At 38.1% G+C, this 22,731-nt stretch overlaps 1 protein-coding gene across 1 annotated transcript in view; it reads left to right on the top strand.

The window, feature by feature from the left end:
* The window catches only part of LOC105485455 (palmdelphin), a 48,068-nt gene that overhangs the window by 10,923 nt on the left and 14,414 nt on the right, over positions 1 to 22,731 (top strand). The window contains exons 2-3 of the mRNA XM_011747816.3: positions 5,103 to 5,183; positions 10,344 to 10,468. Coding sequence (XP_011746118.1) covers positions 5,103 to 5,183; positions 10,344 to 10,468 — 206 coding nt within the window. The remainder of the gene's footprint in view (positions 1 to 5,102; positions 5,184 to 10,343; positions 10,469 to 22,731) is intronic.

Genomic DNA, 22,731 nt, shown 5'->3' with positions numbered 1-22,731 from the left:
AGTGGTTGCCCTTTGTGCTCCCCACAATCTGTTTATTTGAAATAACATGTGTTCGTTCATTGCTCCTTTCAGTTATGCAGCCAAATTCACCAAGTCCTATTATAAATAATATCAGACTGACCCAAAATAAACTTCCACATGGGTTCCCCTTCTCCTATACCCATTAAAGGTAGGTGCTTCATGGAGGCTCTCCTTAGCCTCCTTTTCTTTTCATAAAAAATGTCTCCCATTGCTCTCATCTATCCCTTTCAAAACTCCCACATCTTTATCTCTAGCTCTGATTCTTCATCTCTCTCCATCCAACATTCCAACTGCCTAGCAGATAATTCCACCTATTTGGCCCAAGGTCACCTCAAACTTGGTAAATCCATCATCTTTTTTCCCAAAATCTTCCTTCTCCTGATACTCCTATTTCTATGTGTCATTCTGCTCTCCCATCAGTTTCCTAAGCATAAGAGCCTTACATTCCATTTGACACTTTCCTTTTCCTCAATGAGATGTCATCAGTTGCCAAGTCCTGACAAATCTAACTCCTTATTAACTCTGACATCCATAACCTCTGCTCCTTCTCATTCACACTCTCATGGCCTTATGTATGAGTTGTGCAGTGGCCTAACTGATTCTCCTCTTTGTGTTCTCTCCCTTCCACAGCAACTATACAATGAGGCCATATTCAACTTCTTAAAACATGCTTTTAACTCTATGATTCTTCTTCCCCTGAAAACTTTTTATTGCTCCTTATCTCAATATGTAAATAAATTCTAAACCCTTTGTCATGCCATTCAGTATTCGCTACTGAGAATCTATCCTCATCTGGTTGTCCTTAATTTCCTGCTACTCCTTATATGGTAACTTAGATTCCAGACTTCTTGTTTTAAATAATGTCCCAGTGTGCTGGTTCCAGGCCTTTGCTCACATCAAGCCCTTGACTTGAATGCCCTTTCTCCCTACTCCCCAGCCCCACTGTAACCACCCAAAATATTCCACTCAGATGCTACTCCTAAGTTTCTCTTAATGACATCAGCTAGGAACAACCTCTCCCTGTCTCCCCTCAACCTGCATCCTTACTAGTGCCTTAGTGATAACATGTGTTACTACTAAAGTTATTATAAGTTGGCTGGCGCCGTGGCTCGCGCCTGTAATCCCAACACTTTGGGAGGCCAAGGCAAGTGGATCACTTGAGGCCAGGATTTCAAGACCAGCCTGGCCAACATGGCAAAACTCCATTATCTCTACTAAAAATACAAAAATGACCCGGGCGTGGTTGGGCATGCCTGTAATCTCATCTACTCGGGAGGCTCAGGCACAAGAATCACTTGAGACCAGGAGGCAGAGGTTGCAGTGAGTTAAGATTGTGCCACTACAATCTAGCACTCCAGCCTAAATGATGGTGCAAGACTCTGTCTCAAAAAAAAAAAAAAAAGTAAAGACAGAAAGAAAAACTATTACATGTAATAACTTTATTTCTTAGACTATAGTTACTTGCACAAATTGCTTTCTTTAGCCAAGGTGGGAGGATCACTTGAACTCAGGAGTTTGAAACCAACCTGGGCAACACAGAAAGACCTTGTGTCTCTTAAAAATAAAAATAAAAAATATAGCCAGGTGTGGTGATGTGCACCCATAGTCCCAGCTACTTGAGAGGCTGAGGCAGGAGGATGATATGAGCCTGGGAAATTGAAACTTCAGTGAGCTACGATTATGCCACTGCACTCCAGCCTCTGTGACAGAGCAAGATGCTGTCTAAAAAAAAAAAAAAAAAAGAATGTAAACTCACATCTACCAAATAATTTTTAAACACTGCACAACTCCTAATGTCATCTTGAATATAGCATTTGCACATAAGTAGCTAAGTGTTGAATAAATCAATAATCAAACAAGAAGGCAATTCTGCCTTCTTGACAGGATTAGGCATATTAGAATTTAGCACATTGTTCATCAATAATATAACTAAAATACTTATACTCTTAAGCATTGTGCTTACTTTTTATCAAATATGTGATTGTGTTAATATCATTGGATCATATTAATGGATGGTCACAATAACTTTATAGTTGTACAAGGTGAATAAATTAATTTTCAAAATAATTAAGAGATAACCTTTTCCAGATTGAAATTTGTGGGTGTCAGTTGCTAAAATAGGCTGTCAGATGGCTAAAAATCTAGGTAAATGCCCATTGAACAAAAAATCAAGGTAGTTGAACATTGAGAAATAAGCAACAATATGTTATTCATAATGGTTACGTTAATAACCAGTAACGTCTGATGTGCCAGGTTGCGACAGCTATCTATAGAAGTGCTCCAGGTGCTGGGGAAATTTGGGGAAGCAGATGGCATTTCACATTTATTTGCTCCATGAAAATTTGGGAAGAAATTAGCTGACGATGATAACTTTTGGTACACTAGCAACCGAGCTAGATAAACATCTTAAGGTTGACTTACAGTTTATTCTGCTATACTGAAACAAAGTTATTGTCATACTATTTTTCATTAATGCTAACAGAGTCCAGTGAAATTTGGCAAAGAAACAATAACTCTGTGCTGATGAATATCTTATGAGGAAAAAGTACACCTATCTTAAAATAGGATCGTGCCTATAAACATTATGAAATTTCCTTCCTACATACCTAGACTGATATAAGAGAGGCATTATATTACCTCTGAGTGACGAAACATTAGTATTCCTTAGCAACTCTTGTATAAGCCTGGTGTTGCCAAAATACTCCAGATGCCATGCCTCTACCCACAGATTCAATTACCTGATTACTAACCCCAAGATGAAACTAGCACAAATGGCAAACTAGCCCAAACTGGCAATGAGCAGGAGTGGGGAGGCATTGCTGAGTTCAGCAATCCTGTCCACGACACAAAACATGCTCTTCTCTATGGGCTTTTCATGGAGAGCTAGTTGCAGCACCAGCCTCTAGGGAGCTAAAAATGTGCTCCCTGCTAATGAGAGGTCACACTCAGTGCTTTTTGTCCCAGTGCTGCCTCCTGGCCACAGTACTTCATGAGGGAGAAGAAAAAGGCAGAATTTGTGACCAGCTTGATTAACTTTCCACTCCAGGGAACGGCACAGTGAATTGGCTAGGAGTGTGGAGGCTGACTTCAGACTGCCTGGGTTCAAATCCTGGCTCTGACAATTGTCAGATGAAACTTGGATGAGTTAATTTCCCCTAAATTTCCATTTCCTCTTTGTAAATGGAAATTATCATAGTATCTCTTTGTTATGATGAGTATGAAGTAAAATGGTGCCTGAAAAATAATTACCAAAATGTTTGGCACAATGAATTTAAAATATAATTAATATTTGCTCAATAACAACCTCTAGAGATAGCGAAGAACTGACTCACAGAGGCTTCCAGAGTTTTTGTTACTAATGGCCAGATTTCATCCAAAGAAAGAAGTGGTTCTCAAGATGCATGCCTGTTGCCTAGCTATTTTTTTTCCAAAAGAAATACTTATGAAATTTTGAAAGTAAGCCGATATAGCCCGAGTCACATAGTGAGACCCTGTCTCAATAAAACATCAAAAAATTAGCCAGGCATGGTACTGCACGCTATAGTCCCAGCTACTCAGGAGGCTAAGATAGGAGGATTGTTTGAGCCCAGGACATCAAGGCTACAGTGAGCCATGATTATCACTGCACTCCAGCCTGGGCAACAGAATAAGACCTTATCTCGATAATAATAATAAGCTGATGAAATCATATATTCTCCTGACATGCAAAGAGAAACACAGCATACAGTTGGAGAGCAATATGTTGCTTTTCTTCAACAAATGTACCTGAAATTATACATCAAAAAAGAGTTTTTATCTTCAAAATAGTCACATCAGGGAAGCCATGCACTTATATATCAATAATCCACTTAGATCAATAACGCTGCCAAATATTTTTGGATCTCCTTCTTCTAAATTACCTTTATAGCTTACTTCTTTTGGATGGCTTCATTGGCAACAAAATTTCATCCTTTGGGAGTTTTTAATTTTGAAAGCAGATTTAAAACCAACACATATTAATAAGATGGAGAGAATGTCACCTCTGATCAAAAATGAGGAAATAAAGACCTTTTTGTATGACTAGTCATATGTCTCAAACAATTCCAGAGAAGCTCTAAAACATTTCAAGCTAATGGAAGCACTGTCAGATTTAATGTGTTGCTTTCTGTGTGGTTAACAAGTTATATATTTATTTATTTAATGTTATTAAATACCTCTAGAGCACTGTGACGAGCACTGTTCTAGAAACTTTTACATATATCAGCTCATTTAATGCTCACATCTTATGAAGCAGGTACTCTCAGTATCCTCATTTTACAGATGAGGTCATTGAGGCACAGAGAAGCTAAGGATTTTGTCCCAAGACACAGAGATAGTAAGTGGAGGAGGCAAAAGTGAAACCCAGGCTATCTACTTAGTATATTTGCTATATTTTCTTAAAAGTACAGCCTTTTTGTATTAGTAGTTATGCTTTCTGGGTTGTCTGAAGTAATGTAATTTAAACTTGGTGAAAGATACAATATATCTTCATGAGTTTTGTTTTACCTGAGCTAAAAAGCCTTCTTAGTGTTAAGAAGCACTATCTAAACTATTTTCCTCTATCTTCCCATAGCAGGCTATACAAGGAGGAAACAGTCCCACTTTCCAACTTCCTAGTGTTTCTAATGATCCATAGGTTGACCAGTTTTGCCACATAAGTTCTTTCACCCAGAAGCTTCTCAAACTTTGGGCCAGGATCAGTCTCTCTTCTCACGATGTTTCCTCACATCTATTTCAAAACTGTCTCCTTACAATTCACTTTTTCGATTACATCACTCAGTAGGTCAATCTTGCTAGACTAATGGGGAAGAAAGAAAAGGGGAGTGAAGAAGGATGTTTAAGCCCTCTTTGAAAAGGTACCTTTTCATGTGCTTTCCCATCAGGAAAATGCTTCAAATGTCTCACTTTGCTCTCCTTTGCTTTGAAATAGGAGTTTCCAAAGCAGTTTCGCACCAATGCCAAAAAAAATCACTAACGAGCCATTCAGACAGTGCCAACAACCCCAAGGAAACGTAATTAAGCAAATTTTAAAACTAAAATATACTGGAACTTTTTTATTTCAGGATAAAAGAAAAATACAGGAAGAAATCTCACAGAAGCGTCTGAAAATAGAGGAAGACAAACTAAAGCACCAGCATTTGAAGGTAATTTATGGCTTTAATTTCATTTCAATGATTTTTGTATTCAAAAATTCTACTGGTACTCAAATTTCAATAGTAAAAAAGCTTCAGGAAAGAAAAAAAATTTCTAGATAGTTTGACTAACATTGTAATAACCACAGGGGAGGCCAACAAGCTAGTAATATTTGCATATGAGAGTACTACCTTCTAGCCAACATGTGCAAAGTTGAAAACATGGTTTTATTACTTTTATTCTTTATTACTGAGTTTCCCAATTTTCTTGAGCAACCTTGAGAATTCAGCCTTGAGAATTTGGCCCTGCTCACAGTCTTGCTTAACATCCCTAGGGAGTGGATCCAGCTAGGAAGTGCCTTTTGAAATCAATGAAAGGCCAGTCGTTCCCCTGGGGGTGCAGAACAGTGTCTGGCCTCGTCAAGGATGCTTGTATCTAAAAGCTCAGTGCAATGAGTCCAATGTTGCTTGAGTATGCTTCGGGTTTTTGTTTTATTTTGTTTTGGCAGACCATGAGATCATAACCAGAAATAACTCTCCATGTTTAAAATCAGATTTTACATCTTTCACTGGGTGTGGTCATTTTGTAATTAAAGCACATTGAGTTTCAACATTTTATTACTTAGCTTAGTGACAGGATGCAAGCAACTGACAAACAGCAGCTCCTTGTGAAAAGGCCCAGGCAGGAAACTACTTATCTGGCAGGGCTGCTATCAATAGATTTAATGAATCCCCTTAATGATACAAGGCTGCACACTCACGGGGTCTACAAAGTTCAGTTAAACTTGCCGAATGCAACTGACTTCATTTTTCTAATGGAACAAGTACCTGCCTCTGAAAAGAAACATAATTTAAGATTCCAATTAGCCTCATTCTCTGGATTCTGTTTGCTTCTTTGCTTCTAAACAACTTGACATTTCCGATGTTTGATGGATAATTTCAAAGCATAGCTAGTCTGCTGCCCTTCCAATATGTCACACTGAATTTACATGAGTAGTATACATTGTCAAGAAATGTAGTGTGTACTCCTAGAAAATCAATGAAATTAAAAAAAAAAAAAAAAGAATGTGCCACGTTGTTCCAGTGCAATTCAAATGAAATCAACAATCAAATCTAGAAAGTTTTTTAGATAGAGCATTTCTAACTCCAAAACCAGAGGTCATTTGCTCTCCTTTCCTCTCTCTGTCTCACACACACATGCACAATTTACACACAACACACACACACAATTACACACACAATACACACAATCCCGATCTCCCAATGAACTACTTCCTGCTTCTGAGTAAAATGATAGCTCTCTAGCTATCCTTGAGAATGGGCAATTGCTGTCCTTGCAGAATGGGTAACCACAAAACAGTGGAGCTCACAGTAGACGAGAAGATTTAAATATCCCCTTAGTTCATTCCAGAAAGTAAGTTTCACATGAAACGCCTGACTCACTGAAAGGTCCATTTCTGAAGTAGCACCTCATTTCAGCATGTGCCAAAAACAGTCTGGAAAGTAGTACATGATCTTCCTTATTGGTTTGCTCTCCAGAACTCAGGGGACCTCTCCTGATCCAATCCAATCAAAACATTTATCATGTTTTGGACCGCCATATACAGTTGTGCAGACTGTGTACTGCACGAAGGTACCTGAAATGATGGTGCTAAAATCCTGTCCATATTCCTTTGCCAATCATGCACTCTGGTTCAGAGATGCTTATACCTAGAGCAAAAGATTTCAATTTTCTCTGCACAAAAGTGCTATCCACTTTCCCAAGCTGTTCACTGGCCAAAACGGGTGTGTGTGGCATGGAGCAGGGCTGGGAGTTGGGGGAAATGACACATTGTCCTAATTTGGGAAATTCAAGATTAAATAAACAAGATAAATGACAGTTGTTTTAATTTAAACTACAGGATAAGTATTCTTTAATCTGGAGTAGTCAAGAAGGCACTATTGAAGGTATGGGATTCAAGTTGAGTCTTAACTGATAAGTAGAATTTGTATGGATGTATATAGGACCTTTAGTCAATAAATATTTATTAAGTACATATTAGGTACAGGGTATGAAGCTAGACACTAAGAATATAAAATAAGTGAAATTTGGCCTGTATCCTTAAAATGGTAACTGATACATAAACTCACAATAACAGTTATTCTGTGATAAACACTTTATGGGAGGCATAAACTGCACAGGGCACAGAGAAGACAGAGTGGCTACTTCAGTAGAGCACATTCTTCCAAGTTTTACAGAAAATAGTTGGCTATATCAAACAGCAACGAGGCATCATTCCAAAATGGGGTTCAAAATGTGCGAAAGTATTTTTAAAAACATTTCTACCATGTGTTCACCAAGTTAAGAAAGCTCTGTTCGCCTCTATAGCCTGTCTCTTACTTTCTTCATCCATTTGTCCTGGTTTTCATGACTATCCTCTCCACTTTCCTGATTGCAAACTAGTTCATTATACTTCAGCGACACACATTACACAACGTAAGCATAAACATTTACAGAGTGTTCCTCCCCTATCAGAATACACACTTTTCAAAACAGTTGTAGTAACTCACTCTGATAACTCTGATATTCTTTAGCTCCTGAACCTGATGATCATTCTCATAGTGTGCTAGCAAGGGAATTTCTGGGACACTTTTAACATCTTAATATTCAAACCATTCCGAGATTTTCTTCCTGTATGGATCTTCTTGCCTAGTAATATGATCACAGTCTCATGTTACCAGGAAACACAAAATATAGTCAATCTGAAAAATTTTTGATTTCTGTGAGTCCATTCAATTCAATCTATGAGAAACCAGATTGATTCCTACTCTACTGTAACTTCTGGGTAGATATGGAAGTGCTTCAGGAAAACCTTTTCCTATAAAAACTGCAGAAAGATCTATCACCTGCATGTCACATATTTTCATTTAGTTCATATGGCTTTCAATTCTGAATTTCATTGTAGATTTTATTATACTCATTAGCCTCATATACTAAAGCACAAGTCTAAACTGTGACATAAAAGCAAAATAACTGTTTTGATTACTACAGTATGTATGTGATTGCATCATATATCATTCTGATTGCACATCCAAATTGAATATTTTATATTTAAGTTCAAAGAGTTCTTCACCAGGAATAAATGAAAACTTATGAAGTATGAACAAAGTTTCATAAGACCAAAATTAAAATTATTTCTAACCAGACTAAGAACCAAGAATATAGCCCCAAGTTAACCTAATCACATCACAAGAATGATTCGCTACCCTCTATTATTCAGCCTCAGAAGGCCACCCCATCTGAGTATTTGTTGTAGAGCTATGTATGCCATTGACTGGAACTTTTCTTATAGGTGGTTTGTAAGGAGTAAAACTTACCTCTATAGGTGTTACTGTCTTCTTTCCTAAGCAGAAAATTCCATTAAATAAAAATAAATTAGAATCAAGGTAAATTATTAAAATGCTATATTCAGAGTTTCTTAGCATCTTTGACCCCAGGAGCTGAATCTTGACCAATGTTAATCCTATTTCCTGGGTCTGTGGGAAAACATTTTTGCAAACAGCTAAACAGCTATAATCAATGGTTAAGATAACACTGGGGTAAAGAATCTCTGGTCACAGAGTGGAGTAATACAAATTACTCTTATGGTATATATCGTCCACATGCAATTGCTTAAGACTCTGAAAAGGCCAACATAAATGTGACAATCAGGGGTGAAGCTGTTATTTACTTAATCTAGTGGTTTTCAAACCATGTTCTGTGTATCCATAAGCTTTCAGGCCCCCTCACCGCTTCAATTAGAGAGGTCCAGAATTCATCTGTTTTCCAAACTATAGTTCCATATAACATTTATTTGTAATGTTATAAGTTATAATGTTATATTGGCTTTTTTTAAAAGAGAAAAAGATTTAAAAGTCATTGCCTTAGTAAAAAATAACCATCCTTTGGTAATTACCTATCACAACTAAACTTAATTTTAAATGTTTTTTTTAATTCAGAGATACTTGTATCTCAATGGTATTTATTCTAGCATCCTTAAACACACACACACACACACACACACACACAAAGTTATTCTTATTTACTCTCATTTAAATTTCAATATAAGAGAAAGAAGTCCCAGAAAATAAAGTTTCCATTCTCTCCTCACGGATTTTAAATATAGTGAATCCCCAATGAATAATTAACAATGAATAACTGAACAAACAATTTATAGGGCAGATTAGATACATAATAAGAGCCCTTTCATTCCAGGAGAAAAAGAGAAACTTGAGCTCCTTGAAAATAACATGACCATATATATCTAACACTTCCTAATTGAGATGTAGGCTACATGCTAATTAAAGCCCATCCAACATTTAGAGGTCTTTTTCATTTGTTTTAGGTTTTCTTAGGTCTTTAAACTCCAGGTCCAGGAGTTTAATTTCCTCATGCAAATTCAAGAGCAGTTTTTGTTTGTTCCATCTGGTGAAACATAATTTTTTGCATGTTGTTAAAGTTGACAAAAACTCACCAACGTTTAGATAGATCAGTAAATTCTGCACTTAAGAATGTCTATAACCAGGGAGATTCTAAGAAGAAAGAAGGGGAGCTAAGTAGGCTAAACAATAAACAGCTGCCACACAGCCTAAGAATAACATTGAATATGTTTAAGGTACAACAGTGACCTTCAGTTTTGCCCACCATTCTGATTAATACCACTAAAGATTTTTTTAAAGTAGTCATGCATGCTCTTACCGGGGGGAGGTATCAAAATGGCTTCAAGAAGCTTTTGACTTTGTTAAGGACACAAGATATATACCAATCAATAACAGGTGACACTGAAGACATCATATTATGAGGTCTCATTATGACTGTGATAAACATACAGTATGGCATGGTTCTGAAGACAGAAAGTGAGGGTCAGGATGGGGCTGCCAGGAGTATGGGGGCCAGGGATCTTCATGCCGAAAGAGAGACCCAAACTAAACCTTGAAGTATAAATGGGATTTAGATGCATTAACACTGGCTTTGAATAGAGTCAAGAAGGTTACAATGATAGAAAATACCAGATTTATTCAGGCAAGTCACTGAGAGAAAATAATTCCTCTTTAACGCGTCACCTATTGAAATTCATAAGATTTGAAAGCAGTAAGAGATTTTGGAAATTATTGACCAATATAAGAATATATCTTTATGTTTCCTGACATCAGAAAAAGGCCTTGAGGGAGAAATGGCTTCTAGATGGAATCAGCAGCGGAAAAGAACAGGAAGAGATGAAGAAGCAAAATCAACAAGACCAGCACCAGATCCAGGTTCTAGAACAAAGTATCCTCAGGTATGGCCCTCACTGAGATACTCCACAACTACCTTTATTTTGACTTTGTCCCATGTTGTACATAGACATGCCATTCTCACTTTCAGGGGCATAATAAAATCTTCCATTTGAATTTCTTTTTTTTTTTTTAAAAGGAAGGCTTTCACACTGTCACCCAGGCTGGAGTGCAGTGGCACTATCTTGGTTCACTGCAACCTCTACTCCTGGGACTCAAGCGATTCTCCAGCCTCAGCCTCCTGAGTAGCTAGGACTACAGGCATCTGCCACCAATTCTCGGCTAATTTTTGTATTTTTGTGGAAACGGGGTTTCACTATGTTGCCCAGATTGGTCTAGAACTCCTGAGCTCAAAGTGATGCATCTGCCTCGGCCTCCCAATGTACTTGGATTACAGGTGTGAGCCACCAAGGTCAGCCTTTAGAAATTCCATATGAATTTCTAAAAAAGACTAAGGAAATGCACCAGAAGGCCACAATAGAAATTTGACTATAAATATCACCTGAGTATAGCAACACTAGATTTCTTTTTAAATGCATATTGATGACTTACTTATACCTCTCTGAGCCTATTTCCTGCAGAATGGTAGTAACAATGCCTACCTTTTAAAAAATATGTGTGCTAAACTACCAGCACCTACCTGGCGCATGGTAGGTACGCAAACAACAGTCCTTCTTCACAGCCCCAGCCCCTACTCTCACCTTAGGACAGGTGACAAGCCTACAGGTGTGTTTACCCTGTCCTTCCATCATATTTCTCTCAGGCCCTCCCCAGTCACAACCATTATATTTTGGAAAGAAGGTTCTATAGGAATACTCTGTTCACAGTTTCCCTCTTCTAATTCTTTGATGATTTGCTCACAGGTGTTCACCTCATTTCTCAACATCCTTTCCTGCTTAATTTGTGAGATCAGTACAGTCAGGCAACTGCTGGTGTAAGAAGTAATGTTCTAAAATTATCTTGGCTTGAAATAAGGTGATGGACATGAAAAAACCGGAAAGCTTAAATGTAAGATGGGATTATTAGTATTATCACATGCAAAAAAAACACAAAAGAAACATACGGGAAAAGTCAGAATCATTTTCTAACCCACACAGGGAAAACATTTAAAAGATGGAATTTCTTGTGTTATAACCATGACAACAAATTAAAGTCTACCCATCTTTGAATATAGACAACTTTCAAAACCTCATTTGCTTTAATGTATTGCCTTTAGTGAGGACTATAGAAAAGATCTGAAACACAAAAGTATTTGGTGGCTGTGCTACGACCACATTTTGTCCATACTCACTGCGTTATACAAACAGATCTCATTGGGCTTAAAACTGACAATGTGAAAAAAGGCTTCCTCTCTTCAAATGATTTCCATTTTACTTGATTAATTGTAAGCACTTGTATATTTAATAGCTAAAAGCATTGACTGCTCATCCTTATCTAGATGTTTTTGAAATTAACAATTCTTAAAAGGTTATATAATTGAAATGTTTGCATTTATAAACCCCTCAGTTGTTTACTCAAAGATTTCTAAATAGTGGATAATAAATACTTTTAAAATAACCCAATAAATCAGCTCTATGGTTTGGAAAACTCAATTCTTATCAAGGCATCCCTTAACAAGACTTTCTTACCAAGATCCCAGCATAAGTGGGTGATTACTTTCTTCATTCCTCAACACAGAACCCTTATCTCTGAAGAAGTCCTGAATTTAATCCCTGCAAACCTTTCCTACTGCACAGACACCTACTTGCTTCCCCTCAAAACCTCCTTTTAGAGTCTTTCCACATACTGAACACTTACAACTTTCTCTGCATCTGATGATAATGGAAGTGGCTACATATACTCAAACTCCATTAACAGGCTTGGGCAGCATTCTGAGTAATCCTAGTATTAACCAGGACTCTACTGATTGCTTTTAGGCCTTGCCTGAATGCTCTGAGAAGCACATAAGCTCCTAGTAGTATTGATAGTGGCTTGTCTAGTTAGAGCTCCTTCCTAACCAAAAATTAAAAAGGAGGAGGAGGAGGGAGATGAAGAGAGATATATATTTAATAAGCCATAGCATACACCAGGCACTTTACAAGTATTGTCCCATTTAATCTTCATAATCTGGCGAGGGTAAGTGTTGTTACCTTCACTTCTTTCAGAGAAGTTAAGGAATTCACACAACTAGGAAGTGGGCAGTCAGGGACTGACCCATTTGACTACTCCACAGTGCCTGTAAAATGATGGCACACAGCATCCTCTGTGGACTGGAAAGGTATCTCTCTTATAGAAAATCTTTGAAGTATGTTCTGTCCCTTTGCTCTCCTTTCTCCAAAAAGCTCCAACCACACAGGATCTCCTTCTATGTCCCCCTATTCTCTTTAGTAAATTACTGATTACACGTTTGTTCATTATCCATTTCTTGCATCTCACTACAACTTTTAGATCTTCATGATGCTATGAATCCATCAATACTCCTTGTGAACACCAAATTAGTTTAGTCCTTAAATGTAAGTAATAGTAACAGTAGTGGTTCATTTTTAAAGGAACTTGTATAATTTACAAAGCGCTTGCACTTACATTAAGTCATTAAAAACAACAATCCTAGAAAGAAAGCACCAACACCTCCATTTTACAGATGAGGAAATAGGCGCAGCGAGAGAAAGTGACTTAATTAAGGTCACAGAGTCAGTAAAGGGTAGACTTAGATTTCAAAGCAAGCCAGGTTCAGTGCTCTTCAGCTGAAAAATGAAAGGAGAGCTGTAAATGTAAATACTCTAGAAATAGTAAAACACCTAACACAGACAAGTATCTCTAATAATCAGCAAACTGCTTTGTTTAAGGAATGATCCTGAAAAGATGTATTTGCAAAAAAAAAAAATAAAGAATTTGTTTTCTTGTGACCTATAGAGGCATGTTTATCTGCTTAAAAATATAAAAATAACAGAATGTTCCAAAGCAACACACGAAGAGAAAAAATAACTATGCCTTGTCTGTATTCAGCAACTTCCCCTACTGCCCAGCATTATAAAAACCACATTGTCAAAGCAGCTTTATCTGATAACGGAACATTTTCTCCTCAGATGTTTGTAAAGCTGCTTAAAAAAAAAAAAAAAAATTCAGGTGCATGTTTTTTTTGTTTTTGTTTTTGTTTTTGTTTTTGAGACGGAGTCTCGCTCTGCCGCCCAGGCTGGAGTGCAGTGGCCGGATCTCAGCTCACTGCAAGCTCCGCCTCCTGGGTTCCCGCCATTCTCCTGCCTCAGCCTCCCGAGTAGTTGGGACTACAGGCGCCCGCCACTGCGCCCGGCTAGTTTTTTGTATTTTTTTTTGTAGAGACGGGGTTTCACCGTGTTAGCCAGGATGGTCTCGATCTCCTGACCTCGTGATCCGCACATCTCGGCCTCCCAAAGTGCTGGGATTACAGGGTTGAGCCGCCGCGCCCGGCCAGGTGCATGTTTTTAAATTCAATCTTTCTCCTAGACAAGTACCCACAGTGCTTGAGAAGCTCTTATTACCAGCTAAATCAGTACAATTTCCTGTTAGCACTGAGTAGCAATGGAGCCAACTGATGAAGTTGAACTAGGGAGAGCCACTCACAATCCCTAAGCAGGGAAAGTAACTCAAACTTTGAATGTGATTTATCACTTGACTTACGTGCCTGCTCGAGGGTGACATTTGCCACTCTGCCAGGCCCCTCAGCTACAGGATAAGACTTTAATGGGAAGATCAAAATAGAAATATTGCTACTACCGTGGAGTCCATAGCAGGGCCAGACTTTGCCCATGAACCTTTCTTTCTTTCTACTTGCAAGGCGTTGTGAGATGAACTGAAACAGCATTGCCTCTGGCATTCAAATCCCTGTTTTGCTGACTTAGTACATAGGCTTGGCCATGTTCTTTCATTTCTTTGAGCCTCAGTTTCCCTGCCTCTAATGTGGGACAGTTACAGCCACTTCATAGGACTGCTGTGAATATAGAGTGCCTGACACATGGTAGGTGTACAAAAAATGTTAAATACTAGTCCTTACCAAAAGGTGAAATTAGAAGGACAACACCGCACGGATCTTTATCCAGGTATTTTTATTTTTTGGCCAAGTGCTCTCCTTTCTTTATGCTAGTACAAAGAGTGTTTCTCTTGGAGTAAACTGAGAAGACTAACCAATGAGTATATTTCCACTTGGAAATAATCTATGATTTTTTTTATGGTTTAAAGGCTAGAATGCTACCATAGCGGTTAATTTTTGTGGAACATTTGCTGTGGACCAGGCATTGTGCTAAACATTTCATGTATATGATTTCACTGAATTATCACCACTACCCTATTAGGTAGGTAACATTAAACAGATGAGAAAAATTGACACTTACAGAGGCTAACTGACCCTAGGTCATACAGCTAAACGTAAAGAGCCAGGATTTTAAACCTAATTAAAAGTCCTAATCATAAAAATAAAATTGCGCCTCAGATCCTGCAGAAATTTTTTACAAATGTTAAATTCTGTAAACTCTATACTTTTATAGCAATTTTTAAATTTCCAATCTATGCTATAATTTCACTTTTATGTGTACCACTTTATGTAGACATTTACCTGAATATTTAACATATTAAAGATATTCAGAGGGTACCCTGACTCACGCATAACCTTTAAGTAAAGCATATCTGCTTATTCATCCTGTCGTCTTCTCTTCCAAAGAGAGGCAACATTTCAGAAAATAAGTGGGTTTCCATGGTTTCTGTCTCTGAGTTACATTCTTAGCTTTGGAACAATATTGTGGAGTATTTTGCCTGGTGCCCTGATTAATACCTTAGGAGGAAATGTTCCCAGGGGAAGGCTATACTGAACATCTCCTTCTGAATCACTTTGCTTAAACAGAGTTTCAATTTGCCTCCCAAATGAGCCCTGCTCTTACTGAGACCACTGAACCATTTACTGCCCGATTGTAGGCACAGGTGCACTGATTTTCAGTCCAAATATCCATGTGCACGAATTTATATCCTGTTTTGGAAATCTTGTCCTAACGCTTTCCTTGCTCTCCTCTATTCAATAGCCCACACCCAAAATGACACCTCCAATAAGTCTCCATAGGAGGTATGCCCCCAGCAACTTGTTCACATCCTGGGTTCTTCTTTCCTATCCAGCTACCCTGCAGTTGTCCATGACCTCCCTTAGCCAAACTGCCCTGCGCCACGCTCCCATCCAGACACTGTACTTCTTGAACTGTGTCCAAAGACCTCTGACTTTAATTGGAGCACACAGAGTGCCTGACAGAAATGTCATAAGCATGAAATGTAAAAGGTTAACTGCCGAGGAGAATGATGCAAATACACTGCATTCCCTTTGGGAAGGATAAGCTACTTATGATTAAATGTTCTGTAGCACGGATTTTTTTTTAAATACTCCAAAGTGCCCTTCTGACCTTCTGCCTTCTTTTAATGAACTTTCATTTGTCCCCCAAATAGTTAGAAACTGCCTTCCGCAGATGATACAAACGGGCAAAGGTGTATGCGAAGCCTTGGATGTCTATGTGACTACGTGTCATGAGAAAAGCCAAGTAGACTGGCACAGCAGCTATAGTCACATCCCACATAACTTGAGGAAAATTCCTCCACAAAAGTAGCTGAAACCCAAGAAAATGCATTCTGCTCAATATCACATAAAGCAATAACCTACTCAATTAACTCAAAAGAGAGCAGGCAAGACTCAATTCAAAAGGGAACCAAAACATTGATGTAGAAATATAAAAGTTAAATTTTGTTGTTACTGGTTGTCATTTATCAAAGTTTAGCTTGTTATTATTTCCATCCAAGTTTAACCCCTACCTAACGCTTTTAACTATCTGTGCAGGTCAATTGTACCTTAATGAAACTAATGTTTCATCAAACACGGGTGAGGTACGCTAAGTGAAAAATATTACATTCTAGATGTTTCTGCCTTCCTACCCTAACCCGTATCTAATGCCACATAGCAGAGAGATAGATAAGCTGCTCTTTTATGACAACATAAGAAAAAGAAAAAAAAGGCGAAAAAAAACTCTACCATTTGTTTCTTATTAAATTTGCTGTTGCCTAGAGACACTGAAGAAATTATTCTAAGGTAATTACATGAGTCAAAATCATTCCAAGCATGTTTTTCACTCTCCATATTTGACTAATTGGTTTACCAGATTTGTAATATTTCATCTGTTGTTGTTTCCCAGATAGTCTGATTATTTTTAATTCAGGAGCTTCACTTTTAATTTAACAAAAAAAAAAAGCCAAGTAAACCAAACTTAAAAGCAAAAAAGGGAAGAAGTCTACCCACTCCAACCCACCAAAACACACACACACAGGCCCCTAGTACAACACCTAGCACATAGTAGGAATACCTGTGAATACATAGCCTAATAAATGAATTAATGAGTAAAATAGATGACATATAGATGAATGTTAGTACTTAAAATACTACCTTTCTAAGAGGACCAGCTGAAGAAGCCTAGATAATGACCTGAACATTAATGAACTGAAAAGGAAAGCTTTGAAACTCTTTTAAAAATAAAAAAAGAATAAACATCCAGCTATTTTAAGTCAAGGGCAAAGTTAAATGGTAGTGGTGTCCTGGTTTTTGAAACAATTATCAATGGCATGTTTTAACTTCTCACCATTGCTTTGTTTACTTTCTCTCCATTTTCCTTTCCTCCATATGCCCTTTATTTTCCTTATCCCGACCTTTCAGCATTCATTCCTGTTCACACCTGCCAATGTCATCTATATGTTAGTAGAAATAAGGATTAAATGGTTACTGGCCCCCGCCACGATAGGCTGAAAAGTAGATTGCAATAACCTCTGAGGGTCCTCCCTCCACTCCACTTCAATTTATGTAACAACAGCTACCCTTTATGGAGCACTATTCTGAGAATGACAGTTCTCTGAGGGAAGTCTAATTAGCCTCATTTTGTACATAAGGACACTAAAGCATAGAAAGCCATCAATCTGGTAACAGTCATGCCAGGAGTCACACGTAGGTCTTTCTGACTCCAGACCCTTCCCACCAGACCTCACACTGCTTATTCTTGATTCATTCCATGAACATTATTGAGAACTTGCCATATGTAAGTCTTTGAGTCTTACAGAAAAGATTCCATACAAGCTCCCCCACAAAAAATATATTTGTGTTTTTCTCTTTTTAAATCCTTTAACTTTTCAAAATGCATTTACATTTATTATCTCATTTAAAATGGTATTCAGTGCCTTGAAATACAAATTTGATACCATTAGCCGAGTTGTCATAGATCTTTGGCTGTGCTGACATGAGTAAAGAAGAACAAAGGAGCAACTGCACAATGCAGTAAGTGGGAGGTGAATTAGTTTCAGTGATCCGTTCTCCAAGCCTTGGTCATAAAGGAAGAATGTTCAAGAGCAGCGACTCACTGTAATAGAGAAAGGATCTGTTCTGCCTGCCACCGGGCCTAGGCTTCTCCATTCTGCAGGAGAGTTTCCCGTGACTAATTTTACCAGCTCAAAAAACTTCCACACCCACCCCCTTGTGATGCACCTTTTGTCTGCCATAAGGCAAATGTCACTTTGTCCACTTAGACCACCCAAGGTTATCTGATTCTTGTTGGTTATTCGATGTTTTATTAGGATTGGAATTTATATTTGTTGATCTTCAAACAATAGAGTCCTGTTTCTTGGTATCAAATATGAACAATTAACATCAAGAAGCAAAGCAAAAATGAAGTGGATAAAAAATAGAAAATATAGTGGCTGCTCTGTAATATAGTCAGGGATAAATGTTAAGGGTTACCAAGGCACAAAGCCAGGAATTATTTCTGAAAGGAAAGAGTCACTAGCTGTCTCCATCATTGAATACTTTTTGCCATTTCATTATATAATTACAAGTAGTTTATTCATAGAAATGTTTTTCTCTACAATTTTTTTTTTAGGAAAATAAAAGAGGCTTACCAGAATCATGGATAAGTATATCTTCAGTTAACTTGCCATGTCCTGGCCACAACAGTAGTTGATGGCCACTTGGGAAACTCATGACACCTGGGTACAAGTCAAATTATTACAATTATTTCACTCCTATTAAATGTTTGGCATGTACTACAAGGTCCTCCACAAGCCCTAATTAAAAAACACACACACCTAGTTTCTATCCCGCCAGAGCGTTGAGAAGCCCATAACTAACCAATCCTTCATATCACATCAACCTTGAGACTATGTTTATTTGCATTCATTTGAAAATGACATTTGTATAATAACTTGTGCATGATAGTGGCTGATTCTCTGAAAACCAGTTTTGTTTCTTATTTTTCATGGCAAATGAAACCCTCAGTTTGCAAAATATTGTTCTGATTAAGAGGGTTTGCTTTTCTACTAAATCACTCTCTTGTAACGTTACATGCCTACATGGCGGTTTCAAATCAAGATACTATCATCTGCCCATAAGATAATTAATAATATTTGCGGAGTTATATTAGGAGATGAGATTCACCCGTGCAAAAGCTATTCACATATAATTAATTATTCAGCTTTCTAAACATCTGCTCTGTTCCCAACCATCAGAGCAAACTGATGCTTGTTTCAATGTCATTATTCCCTTGCCGGTCTGCTTCTTGTTGTCTTAAAGCTGCTGCATTGTATTGTTTGTTCTATTCTTAAATGCTCAGAATCAGAGGCAATAGATCTGACTTGTGGCAAACTTAGTGTTTGCTGTATGCCAAATGCCCTTTAATTCTCTGGCATGCTTACCAGTAGCATATGACTGTTTGCACTAGTAGGTTAGATCTTCCTTATTCTGTCCTGTTCCTTGGTATCAAACATGAACAATTAACATCAAGAAGCAAAGCAAAAATGCCCTTTGACAATGGCTGGTTCTAAGGCAGTTCTTCTTCTTCTTCTTCCTTTTGTTTTAAGAACACCAGCCATACTGGATAGTTTTTGTTCTTACCTACTGTCTGTGCATTGAATTATTCATCTTTTTTGATATGCACTTTTTAAAAATTTTTGTAGATATAGGGGGTACAAGTGCAGTTTTGTTACATGGATACATTGAATAGTGGTGAAGTCTGGGCTTTTAGTGCAATCATCAGCCAATAACATTCATTGTATCCATTAGGTAATTTCTCATCCGTAATACCCCTCCCACCCTCTCACCCTTCTGAGTCTCCAGTGACTATTATTTCACTCTATATGTCCATATATACACATTACTTCACACCCACTTATACGTTAGAACACGTGGTATTTGTCTGTTTCTAAGTTATTTCACTTAAGATAATGATTTTATTTCAGCTTAGTGAAGAAAATATGCCTGATATGTAATAAGTCCTTAATAAAGGTTTGCTATACATTTGATGAAATTTATTAAACCTCAACTTCAAAAAGTTAAAAAAAAAAAGCTCCACTTCTAATAGATTACACTACTCTCAACTTTATTAAGAAAATGTAGCTTGGCATTACCACTGGCCAAATTATCTGTAAAGATGAAATATCTTTAACTTCTGACCCATTAGTAGTAATGTATCTGCCTATTACGTATGACTAACACACTGCAGTCAAGATAACTTGACTAAAGTCAACTGTACGTACTCAATAATAGTCATTGAATTTCCAGAGAGATTATTTTAGATGAGCTATGGTTTTAAAAAATAAAAAGAACTTTCATTTTTCACTGCAAACCTTAACCATTCAGTATTAGCCAGCTGTCAACACAAATCATGCCAGATTCGATACATTTTTTAGAAACATATAAATCCTTTAACCACTGGGAGCAAAGACTGATTAATTTTTCTGTTTTTGCTAGTTAACTACCTGAACTGCAAGATAATGAGTAATTCTGCAAATCAATTTAAAAAATTATGAAAAATCACATAAAATGTGTCACACTACAATTCATTCCTCATAAGGTTACACAATAGTCAGCATATGGGTTTTGTCACTTTAAAAGAGTCCTCAAGAGCAGTGGCTTAAATGAGATAGAAAGGTTCATTTCTCTCACATACATCAAATCCTAACTGGTAAACATACACGCAGAGGAGAGCATCAGTGTTACATGAGGTTATCTAGAGGCCCTATTTCTTTCTGTCTTCTTGTTTTGCTACCTCCTAAGGGATGCCCTTGGCTATATGGTCAAAGCCAGCTCACTACTTCATCTGCTTCAGGAAGGGAAGATAAATGGAGGACAAGCAGCTCTATTTTAACGGCATGACCTGACAGTTGCAGATGTCAATTCTGCTAATACCCTGTTGGCCAGAATTTACTCACATGGTACCATCTGAATGCCAAGGACACTGGGAAATGTAGTCCATAGCAACGTAGCCAGGAAGTCATATAAAACTCAGGGAGTTCTATCATTAAAAAGAACAAAAGGAGGATGGATCGGGGGTGGGGTGTGGAGAGAGGAAATAACAGGTTGTCAAAAAAGACTAGAATGTTCTTTCTGCCCACATTTACTAAATAGACATCATCCTCGTACATATTACTACAGCTCTTCCAATCATGCTAGATCACTGTTGAGATTTTCTGTTTAGATCAGCATTTGCAAGGACAAGTATGTCCCTGAAGCTGTATTAGTACCATGCTTGCTAAAGTTGCAGATCAAACACCCAAATGGACCTGCTAGATTTTTGTCTTCCAATGGAGTTGTCACAGATGGTCCTCCTCTCCCAAGCAAACTAAGAAAGAGAAAAGGGTCTTTTTTTTTTTCTTTTGAGACAGTCTCACTCTGTCATCCAGACTGGAGTGCCATGGCATGAACTCACTGCAACCTCCACCTCCCAGGTTCAAGCGATTCTCCTGACTCAGCCTCTTGAGTAGCTGGGATTATAGGTGCATGTCACTATGCCCAGCTAATTTTTTTATTTTTCGTAGAGACAAGGTTTCACCATGTTGGCCGGGTTGGTCTCAAACTCCTCATCTCAAGTAATCCACTCGCCTCAGCCTCCCAAAGTGCTGGGATTACAGGCATGACCACCATGCCCAGGCCAGTGACTCATCTTTATTAAGGAACTCCTCTGCATCAAGCCCTGTTGTAGGGGTTTATGAACAATTACCTCAACTATCTCCTTAAGACAACCTTTAGTGAATACTATTATTATTCCCTAAATGAGAGAACAAGCTTGGAGGGGTTAAAGGATTAAGCCAACTGTATTAGCTTTGAGATGGGTTCATTTTCTGTTTCCATGGGTAGAGCTGTAAACAGTCTTTTCTTCCCCTGAGAAAGTGGGCCTTCACACAAAAACTCACAAAAATATAGGTAAACCACCAACTGTTTCCTGTTCTCCCAAGATTTAGTGGGGAAGAAAGGGAAGAGAATCTCTAGTCCAAGGGGAGAATCAAGCTAGAATTGCTCACCACTCTAGGCAGAATTCAATACTTATCAGAGGCAAAGACATTCTGAGAACCTGTGAGTCCCAAAAGAAACTGGATCCAGCTGGGCATGGTGGCTCACACCTGTAATACCAGCTTTTGGGGAGGCCAAGGCAAGGTGGGAGGATCTCTTGAGCCCAGGAGTTAAAGACAAGCCTGGGCAACACAGGCATACCTCGTCTCTTTAAAAAAAAAAAAAAAAAAAATCCCTCTTTATCTAGCTTGGGGAGTGTTGGAGGTGGGGGTTTGGTCCTAGAACTTCCATCAGCTGGCCTCAGAAGCACATCAGTAGTGGCATAACACCTGCTGACTCAGGCTATCCCAGAGAAATAGCCATTAGACCCTCTCTTTAGGTGTAGTCCTGGCTTTTAATAAGAGAGTTTGGGCTACTGAAATGCAAGTAACTCATCAGTCCCTTCAAAGTATAGATAAGAGCCAGCCATAAACTTAATTTCATACCTAGCATTGGTGGTTACCTTGAAACTGCAGTAACATAATCAAATTGCATTAGCCAGCTTTATATTTAAGACCTACTGCTTCAATTACTTTGAACAACACAGTCTAGTGTGGAAGCAAAGAAAGTCGTGCTGTAAAGTGGCATTAACTTAGGAAACCCCAGATTCTTTGAAGGAGACTGTTCTGAGAACTCATACCAGAACCAAAGTCAAGCAGCCAAAAAAAAAAAAGATAAAGCCCAGATTTAATCCTTGTTAGACGGACTAACCCACTGAGCAGAAAAATCCCCAGTACAGCAAAATAACCCTAAGGAAGATTAGGACAGAAATATTCCCTTTATATGTAATGGGTCAACAGTTTTACACGCTGGTGTGCCCCAGCTATCATTTCAATCCTCACTTCCTTTATTATCATAGAAAGTAAAAAAAATCCCTTTATACTGCAGAGCAAAATGAATGCTGTGTCTAAGTTCCTAAGAATC

Source organism: Macaca nemestrina, chromosome 1 (assembly GCF_043159975.1).
Source record: "Macaca nemestrina isolate mMacNem1 chromosome 1, mMacNem.hap1, whole genome shotgun sequence".
In the NCBI taxonomy this organism is placed as follows: Eukaryota; Metazoa; Chordata; class Mammalia; order Primates; family Cercopithecidae; genus Macaca; species Macaca nemestrina.
Note: the sequence above shows the minus strand (reverse complement) of the source record. Positions and strands in the feature narration are given on the sequence as shown.